Consider the following 10,670-nt stretch of genomic DNA (forward strand, 5'->3'; position numbering starts at 1 on the left):
ATTTTCGACGAAAACAGGTTTTCGAATAATGTAGAAACCGTAACCTCTACACATAAATATGTACATGTAATTAATATTGTTTACTTTAAAAAACCTATTTTCCTTTATAACTTTTAATTTCAGATTATCTCGGCGTCCATTTTGCCAGCTTTCTTCTAGAAACCGTCGAGGGTAATAATCCCGAAAGCCTAGTAGATATGGTTATATCCTTAATATTAGCATTTAACCAGCAATTCACTGACTTTTCACAAAATGTTGTTGTAGAAGCTATGCAAAGTTTGCCAAGTGCGAAAATTTTCACAGAAAAAATTCTTTTGCTGTTAAATAGAGAAGGTGAGCACACAAATATTGAATATTCCCATATTTTTATATTTGATAACGCGCTAATTATTTTCAGAGGATCCAGTCCGTGTGCTGAAACATTCAACTGAGTCAATGAATTCGGTATTAAAAATGTTTATTGACATCTTTAGCAATCCTGATACGGCTGGCATGTTTTATACGAACGACAATAAAGTGCTTATCGATATATTAGTACGACAACTATCTGATCTATGCGCAGGAAATCCGGTATGGTTATTAGCCATGTTCTTTTTACACGCGTATACGTTTACGTTTGCGCGTAAAAAAACGCCTATCCTCGCTTAGATAATGCTTAGGAGACCCATCTAGCGGCAGAGGTTAAATAACTAGTTACAGCACAGGGTGTACCGAAAAGCGAAGACACAACCCTCTGTTGTATGGCTGCGTATAACATATAGCTGAATCAGTTGCGATGAATAGTGGACACGCATAGAATACATAGAATTAGTGTAGAGGGTGAAATATTTCAGTTAAATCAGAGTATAATGCGTATTGAAATTTATTAGTACAAATTTTATGCGCAGAAATTTCAGAGGCGTATTTAAAGTTTGACGCTTAGCAGTCCATATAAAGTTTAAGCGTAAACGTCTATAGATGTAAAAAAAAGGCTATTATTAACTGTATTTAGTGGCAACAACAACTTTGCGATTCTGATATTTATCTGAATCAGTTTGTTGTTGCATTTTCATGTCAAATTTTTATCGGGATATAGACCACTGCCGATTGGAAGCCAGAACATATGATGTTGATTCAAGGGGTTCAAGGGGCTGAAAAGCGCAATACAAAGCTTTACAGCTTCAGAGCTTCCCCAACCAAATTGTCAACTTCACCAACGCGAGGGGAATCCTGTTACAATATGAATTTAGCAGGCGAGGCTCTGGCGATCCCAAGTTCCTCATGGAATTAGGTGGTGGGGGCGGGATGGCCTGGAAGGTATCGTTCCCGAGATGATCGGGCTAGTTACCTAAATGATAGGGCTAGTTAAATGTGCTTGTTATCGGAACCAACCGGATCTATATCCGGGAAAGGACCATCAACATCGATAATAATCCCATAATCTTCGGGAGTGTCTTTATCGTTAATACAAAAACAACAACAACAACAGCAACAACATAGCTGATAACTTTAATTACCAATTTTTTATTTACAGATGCGTCGTTGCTATTTAGAGTTATGCCGACGTATATTACGTAATACAAATTATCCAGAACATCAACATCGTAAGCAGGATTTTATGAAAATATTCACACGCATATTCTGTGAAGAAACAGAATGCAGTGCATCGGATCAACAATTAGTGCGTGAAATCGCTAACGAATTTCCACAGTTATTCAAGGCTTAAGAAGAAACTGACGTTTGTTTGACAAGAAGACATGAACGAAATAGAAACTACATAAAGGCAATTTGTTGACTGATAATATAGAGTAGTAGCTAAATTTTTAGTAACACAATTTACTTGTGTCATACATAAAATCTTTTGTATTTTTATTTGTGGCCGAAAATTTTTCAAAATCAGATGTTACTGTGCACGCATTTATTAAAAGATATTGTATATATATTTATTTTGCATATGTATTTAAAATTATATTTGCTTTATCTTGCGTTAATATTAAAAAAGAAATACCAAAAAATTTTTTAAATCACTCATAAATATATAGTTGTTTTAATTAGTCTTAAAAAAGAAAACCAATCCAGATTTTATTTTAGCGTTTAAGTGATAAACTACAGAAAATGGTCTAAATTATGAAAGCAAATGAAAAATTAACTCCTGCATTAGAGATTATATATTGATAAATATAAGCAATTAGTATAAATGAAATACTGAAACAGTTTGCAATATTTGAAATTATACCTGAATCACATTATAAAATTTACGAAAGTAATATTTATTACTAATTATGTAATATTAAATAAGCTCAAGCACATTTAGATATTATATTCATATGCCAAACGGGGTAGTTCTAGAAAAAAGGTTGCAAAACCAAAAACAAAACGATTCATATTTCACCATGTACACCTGTGAGTAAAAAAATTAGCACCAAAAGTTGCTTGCACATGTTATTTGTTGGTTTCTTCTTTTTATTATTCCTGTAAATTGAAAAAAATCAAACTTACGAAAACTTTATAAACCAATTTCGAAAACGTTTTCGAAAAAATTTAACCTGATTTCGAACACGTTTCCGAAAAACTCCAAATTTTTATTTCGAATTTTAGGAAATTTTTGACTATGCAGTTTTTTTAGTGAAACTCTCAAAGTACGCATTGCTTTTTGAAAAATTTTTTCCCAGGCGTTTTTTAGATGTTATTCCATACAAAGTGTAGAAAATTTTATTTTTCATTGAACGAAAAACTAAAAAAAACCACTCGGAAAAAGTCTAATGAGTTATATAACGTAAATTATGTTAACCAATTTCGAAAACGTTTTTAAAAGTGTTTATGAAGATTTCCCAGATTCTATTTATAGTTTCGGGAAATTTTTGAGTACGCAGTTTTGTAGATAATTTTAGTGTGATTTAGTCAGTTTTTCCAAACTTTGTTTTACAAATTGTCAAAAATCAATGAAAATTTTAAGAGACTTTAAGCTTGAACTTTGTTAGACTTAAATGATTTTGACTACAAAACTGCATATCGGTTTATAAACAAACAACCATCAAATTTTTCGAAACTGCATTATGTCACTTTTAGGAAGCCATTCCCCCATGTAGTGAATGTAAAAATAGTATAACTTCAAATTTGTATTTGTTTGTTAGGGCCTTTGTGAAAGAAGTATCCTGCAACACTAAATAAAGAAGGAATTTCGAATTTTTTCGAAAAGTTTTAGAAATTGGTTTACATAGTTTGTTTCATACAATAAATTAACGTTTTTTATTTGAAGAAAAAAAGGAGAAAATAACTGCTTAAATTTGCAAATAATTTTTATTGCTGTTTCTTTTACTCGCACCTTAACTGTATAAACATAAATTTTCGATATTTCGATAGATTGATAATAATTTTTTAATTAAATTTCAATTGCAAACTTTTTGCAAAAATCATAAAAAGCAAAAAATGTAATTTTACTATGTTTATTTATAGAAATATTTTTTCCTGACGGTGCTACTCATTAGGGCAGCTCTTGAAAGCTCGCAAAGTCCTTGCAAAACTTGTAAAGAAAAACGTTTTATTTGACCATTTCAAGGTTACGCTTGCAGTAATAAAAAAAAAAACAAACTGAAAAATAATGTCAAAAAAAAAATTGAATTTGATTTAAAAACGCGCTAACTCAGAATTGGGTTGTAGGGTCGCCTACCGAAAATTTTTGTCATAAACGCCTTATCTCGTTTCAAATTGTATTGAATTTATGCTCAGATAGAGGTTTTTGAAAAAAATTTGATGACTAACACTCTCAAAAAAAGGTTTGATTAATAAAAACAAAGCCAAGTGTGCTTTCAGTTTGTCAGGAGCTTTAAGTTGTACGCATAAACAAATTAAAATAGAGGGTGTTTTCTAAGTGAGATATATTTATATGTTCTTTTATTAATCGTTGATTTAGATAGAACTTTAAACTCAGACTTGGAATTTAACAGAAAAGGCCAATGTATGAAGAATCTGCGCTACTGCGCAAATTTATTGGAATATAAAAAGAAGCAAATAGTTGAAAACCAATTTTTTAAGAGATTTAGTCATAAGCAAAAAGGTAATTTTTTCAAAGTCAGCTTGCGCAACATATCTATGTTTAGGTATGAGCTTTTGATGTTCGAAATGTTTTACTGGTTGGTTAAAAAAAGTATAAATGTGGGAATGCTCTAGCCTCTTCTCTTATTTGAACTGTGTTTTTTTCTCAATTAGAAATTATTGGTTTCTGATTTTTTAGAAGATCTGACTTCGACCTCCACATAGCACTTGGTATATAAACTTCCATAAAAAATACGCCCTTATATATTTTTTATACGTTAATTTAAAAGAAATTATGAAAGTTCCAATGGCGGATTTCGAAAGCCTATATCTATATTTTCGAAGCTAACTTCGAAAAAACAGAAAAACACATGTTTTACTTACATATTTTTGGAGTTAAAAGAGAACAACGAAAGGTCCAATTTTAAACTTCGATAGCCCATACTCGTTTCAGAGCATAACTTCGAAAAACGAAAAAGTTTAATTATCTCTTGAAAATATGATTTGGCCCAAGAACCGGAAAACATTCATCCTGTTGCATAGTTTATTAATATTATAGTTTAAAGTAGCTAAGAATATTAAAATAGTATTCCCTTAAGTTAAGGAGTTGGAAATGATTATTACTAGCATAAAGCAAAGAAGCTTTAGTGAGCAAATCGCAATTATAAACATTTATTTCAAGATAACACACAAAAAAATATCGCCATTTCGACTGCTGATTAGAATATCACCATATCTCAACTGCCGTTTCGAAAACGCTCTATGTTAGAATACATTCCATATGCTTTGACGTGAGCTGCATGAAAAGTTCTGAAAAGGGGCGTTCAGCCGAGTTAGGGGGATTTTCCACTCAGTAGTCGATATATCAGGTTGACCTCTTCATTCACTGTCACCACAGCAATATTCAAATGTTTTTTATCGTGTCTAAACCCAGGTGGAAAGGCTACATCCTTCACTTTGCGAACTTGTCTTTGTCTTATATTACATAAATTCGTTATACCAGCTACAACAGAGTACGAGTCCCTATTTGGATTATCCATACAAGTTTTAGCTGTAACCACCTTTTGCGAAGTGACTAATGAGCCAGCGCAATCATATGGGCCGTCATCACGTATTGATACTAAATATGGACTTAACTTTATAGTCGAATGTCTGCCACCTATCATACGATATTCCGAATTCGAATAACTCAAAATGCTGCCAAGAATGACAAATAAGAGCTCTAAACAATTGCGTGAGTTCATTTCACCGGTTCTTGTGGACGTTATTTATACATAATTGAGTCGTGTGAATGAAAAATAAGCAAAAACGTTTCTTCTATATTCCAGGAATTTGAAGAATAAAAACACTTTTTTCACTCAACCTATTTAACCTTGAGTAAGTTTTTGGTTAGAAGTGCCTAATTAAAATTTCAATACCCTTAATGATGAAAAATACAAAATATTTATACAGCTTTTACAGCTGGGTATACAAAAGTTTTTTTAAGATATATAAAGATTTTTGTATCACTCTTTAAACACCTTGTATAAATAATATTTCACCGCTTCTTAAGTATGTACATTAGGGTGGTTACAAGGTATATGGTGATTTTGAATTTTTTTCTATCTTTCGGGCACCCTCCTAAAATATGCCAATAGATCAGAAAATGATTATTGCAAAGTTTCAGGCCAATCCGATAATATTAACACGTGCCTCATTGAGGTCAAAGTTAGGAAAAACAGCGATTTTTCAGAAAAAATTTTTTGTGTTTCGTCAGTAAAAGTGAAAACATTTATGCCAGGAACTTGACTCGTATACCATTGAATATTGTAATGTCCATAGACGTTTGCATGGAAATTCAAAATTAGGGATATCCACTATGACCTGATGTGATAAATGCTAAATACTGCTAAAAATAACCGTTTTATAAAAATATTATTAAGATCAAAATCAATACAAATAAAATTACATATCGAATCGTGTACGAGTCAAGTTCCTGGCATAAATGGTTTCACTTTTATTGACGAAACACAAACAATTTTTTCTGAAAAATCGCTGTTTTTCCTAACTTCGACCTCAATGAGGCACGTGTTAACATTATCGGATTGGCCTAAAACTTTGTATGTATCATTTTCTAATCTATTGGCATATTTTATGGGGGTGCCGAAGCGGAAAATCTAAAATTGATTTCTTGTGGCCACCCTAATGTACATACATATATTTTAGGTAATCGTAAACTTACCAAAAAAAGCACGCCGAACCTAATTTTTTTTATAAATATCCATTAGTTCGTAAACATCACAACAACTAGACAGACCTAAAATTAGAATTTTGTTATTTTAACGATTTTATTTACTCACTACTACATACAAAGAAATACATGTATACACACATTTATGCACAAATAATTTAGTACGAATTGAAAGCAGCGAGACGCAGCAGAGGCAGCAATAAATTTTTACCCTCTAATAAAACACAATTCTAATGCAAACAATGTAAAATACAAACGAAAATTAAAAAAATTAATAAACTAACAAAATAAAAGAAATTATAACTAACAAAATTTTTATTAAAAATTGCAATGTTAAAGTTGACTATATAATCTTTATAATAAAAAAATCTAGTAAATAAAATATATATTGAAAATATATCTAATGAACATGTTATAGCCAATACTGATAATATAATAGAAACTAAATTCATACATGTGTGCATGTGGGCTTTCGTTATTGGCCAAGTGTTTTTTTGCCAGCCGCCCTTCCTCTCTTAAGTTTTTGTCTTAAACAATTTTTTCATACGTATGCATTTCGAAATTAAATAATTTTTTTTTAAATTTTGCTCAAATTACAAAGCTTGGCTAATTTCCGCTCTACTAGGACATATTCGTTCTGCTGAAAAAACCTGCTGCAGAAATTATGAAAACCCTAAATTACTCCTGTTAACACAAAAGTTGCAGTAAAAATTATTCAGATACTTAATGAGATGCATAAGTTTTGTTTTTTTTTAAATCCAAAAAAATTTGAATCAATTGTTAAACCAAAACTAAAAAAAAAAAATGTTAATGTAAAGCGCGATAACCTCCGAAGAGATTTTAGGCCGAGCTTCTCTTCCAATTCCAATTTACGTCGTGCTCCTCTTGATTTTCCCTACAAATTGGCCGGACGGGGCCTACTTGTTTTATGCCGACTCCGAACGGCATCTGCAAGGCAGGTGAGTTTTCACTGAGAGCTTTTCAAGGCAGAAATACACTCGGAGCGCTTGCCAAACACTGCCAGCGGCGACCCCGCTTAGAAAAATTTTCTTCTGATTGAAAATTCTTATTTCTAAAATTTTGATGTTGCTTTGCCCGGGATGTGAACCCAGGGCATACGGTGTGGTAGGCGGAGCATGCTACCATCACACCACGGTGGCCGCCAATCCACCAAACCAAACTAAACTAAGTAAAGCAAAATCAAAACCATTTTCGAAAGTAATTCAAAAACTCAAAAATTTTCAAATATTAGAAATTTTTCGAATTTTTATTAGCTAAAACTATGTAAAAACAATTTCAAAATGTTTTTCAGATATATTCTACAATTCAAGAACAGAAACAGAAACAGATTCATGTAATTTTCAAAAACTTAAGTTAGAATTTTTAGAAGATTGTGCAAAGTTTGAAGTCTCTCAAAACTCGCATTGATTTCTAACAACCAATATTCCAACAGGTGACCTAGATTTTCTGGCACACAAAGTGTATATAGCTTCATTTTTCCAAAGTTTTGAATATATTTTGCTAAGGTTTACATAGCTTAAGTTATGAAATATATAAAAGCATTTCTAAAATTAACTAAAATAAAAATTAAAATTAATTAATACATGATTACAGACGCGCGATTAAAAAAAAGGAGCAAAAATTGTTTATAAATTTTATTTACGTTGATTTGAAAAAAAATTTCACGAAGTATTTTATTTTCGTTATTAAAGAAACGAAAACTTTATAAACGAATTTGGAAAAGGCTTTCGAAAAAAAAAAATTAACGAAGTATTTTTTTCGTTGTTAAAAAATTTAACGAAAACTTTATAAACAAATTCGGAAAAGGCTTTCGAAAAAATTTGCAAAGCTTTTAAAAGTTTTCATGAAAATTTTGAAATTTAGGTTTATAAGTTTGGGAAACTTTTTGAATATGCAGTTTTTAAAAATGTTCGTTCAGATGTCACGTTTTTAAATTTTCCCCAAATTATTAAATAAATTAAAAATTGCTTCAAATAAATGTTTTCATGCATTTAAAAAAAAAGCAATGAGGGCAATCTCCGCGTAATTCATACGAAATCTTTTTTATTTTTTAAAAGAATATTTTTTCGGAAATGACTTTGAAATTGATTTACATACTTTTCGTGAAACAACGTATACTTATTTTTTTTTAACTATTGCAGAAAAATTAACTAATTAAATTTGTAAATAATGTTTTGCTGCTTTCTTTTTATTGGCAGGTGTACAAACATACATACATCTGTTAACAAGTATATGAAAAACAAAATTATTTATAACTCATATTCACCCTTATCGCGAGTTTTATTTTCACACGAAAATATTCACAATTTTCGTTCATCCTATCGCAGAGGGTGGCGAAACAATTTTTCCTGTTCGAAAAAGATTTCACCTTATCGGGAACTCTTTGTTCGGGCGAAATGAACAGCGGGGAAATCCAAATTTGTTCACTTATTTACAGGCGAACGAGAGGAAAACTAAATGTAAATAATTTTTTGTTTTGAAATTTGATACTCTTATAATTATATGTACTTTTATTATTAGAAATAAATCAATAAATAATGCATAATCGGAAGCTGAGTGGAAAAAAGTGAAATTCCTGTATTGCTAAGTATGTAAATTCTATTTTTTATGACAACGTATCAGTCGGCCAAGTTATCCATAGTGGACAAAGCAACGGTTCAAAAATGTTGAGCAAATCACTGAAACAAGATTGGCTAAGACTCACTTCATAGTCCTTTCCAATGCATTTTCCCTATGCGAAAAAATGAAGATATGTACTGAACTTTACAATTGGTGGAACTCCAAATTTCTGCTTCAATGGTGGCAAGGAGTTGGTAAGAATATCTAGAAAATATTAGAATGCCGGCTTGTTTAGCCTGTAATATTGGCGAAAGCTAATTGAAAAAAAATTAACTTGTTATTCAAAAGTGATGAAAAAAGTATTTTTTAGCTTACAGTGAATCATTCAGCTCCAAAGGGTTAGAACTTTCCCTTAATTGCCTCCGAATTGCTTTCACATTTATATTCTCCCCGCGCTCAATCAATACTAACCTAATTTCATACTAAACATTATTTTATAAATTTTTTATTTCTATTTTTGTTGTATTTTAAGGAAATATATGCTTGGTTACAAAATTTACAAAATTTTAAGTAAATTATTTGTTCACTGCCAATTCACAATAGAGCATCAGCTGTTTCGAAGTGAACTTTTGTTCGCCCGAAATTGCCGATAGGCGGAAAAAGTTCACCCGAACAAAAGAAGTGAAGGCGAACACTTTTCCGCGTGAACTTCGCGATAAGGGTTATTATTTAAACAGTTCACAATCAAATTAATGGTGTATAATAGAAATAAAACAGCAGAACGTAGTTTAAACATAAATCTGAAAAATTTTGCAATTTCAATTGAAATTTAGTACGTTTACAAGGAAATTTATTAAAATGTTTATGTGCTTACTTCTACATACAAAGATACTTGCAATTGTCAAACAAAAAAGAGAATAATAATTAAAAAAAAAAAAAAAAAAAACAATTTCTGTACTTTTTGAAGCACATTAAGAAAAAAACTTTCGCGATTGTTTTAAATTGGTGTAAGTCGAATTGCTAAAAAAAAAAAACAAATTATTAGCATTTTAAAAGTTTCGTTATTGGTATCTAATAAAATTGTAATTTTTCTTTTTCTAAATCGTACTTATACCATTTTCAAAACACGTGCTTCATAAATTTGAACGAAACAGTTATGATTAAGCTGCCTTTGTCACAAAAAAAAATCAATATTTATATGTAAAAATTATGATTGTTATAAACTATTTATTAAGTTTATATATATTGTTATATATGACTATTTTAAAAAACCTATCCAAAATACTCGTATCGTATGTGCATCCAATATGACAAACGTGTTCAACTCATTTTTGAAAAATTCTACACAAAACACAGCACATTTAAATTCGTCGAGATTAAATAAAAAAAAAACCCAAAAAATTTTAAAATGAGACTAATAAAATGTTTGTTTTAAACGGTAAATAACATAGTAGTCCGATGTATTATTTCTACATGAAAACGTAAATAAAAAATCGCACATACTCTATTTTAAAATTAAGTTGTCTGCCTGGCTTAAGTAATGATTCTGATATTACTTGCTGTCAGCCCTTTATATTGAAAACAAATATGTTTGTTTGCTAGTCAAGCAACGTCAACACTTGCTTTCTTCTAATCTTGCCTGTTACACATTCACAATTCCAGAAATATTTTATTTGAAGTTTCTTTTTCCATAATGGCGTTCGAGCGCCAATGTAACTATTTATTACCTTTTATTTATATTCCTTAAGCGTTGTAATGTAGGGACAGTAATCTGTTTTGAAGTAAAGATAGTTGTGGGCCATTCTAGACCAAATGTTGGAAGCGATGTCTTTCAATCCTTATGCAT

At 30.6% G+C, this 10,670-nt stretch overlaps 1 protein-coding gene across 2 annotated transcripts in view; it reads left to right on the forward strand.

Annotated features, from left to right (window-relative positions):
- The window catches only part of LOC137251344 (NCK-interacting protein with SH3 domain), a 62,477-nt gene extending 52,187 nt beyond the window's left edge, over positions 1–10,290 (forward strand). For both annotated transcript variants that reach the window (XM_067785771.1, XM_067785772.1), the window contains 3 exons: positions 124–333; positions 398–570; positions 1,514–10,290. In XM_067785771.1, the coding sequence (XP_067641872.1) occupies positions 124–333; positions 398–570; positions 1,514–1,705 (575 nt within the window). In that variant the 3' untranslated portion in view covers positions 1,706–10,290. The remainder of the gene's footprint in view (positions 1–123; positions 334–397; positions 571–1,513) is intronic.
- Positions 10,291–10,670: the final 380 nt, after the last annotated feature.

The sequence above is a fragment of the Eurosta solidaginis genome, chromosome 4, assembly GCF_040869045.1.
Source record: "Eurosta solidaginis isolate ZX-2024a chromosome 4, ASM4086904v1, whole genome shotgun sequence".
NCBI classification, from domain to species: Eukaryota; Metazoa; Arthropoda; class Insecta; order Diptera; family Tephritidae; genus Eurosta; species Eurosta solidaginis.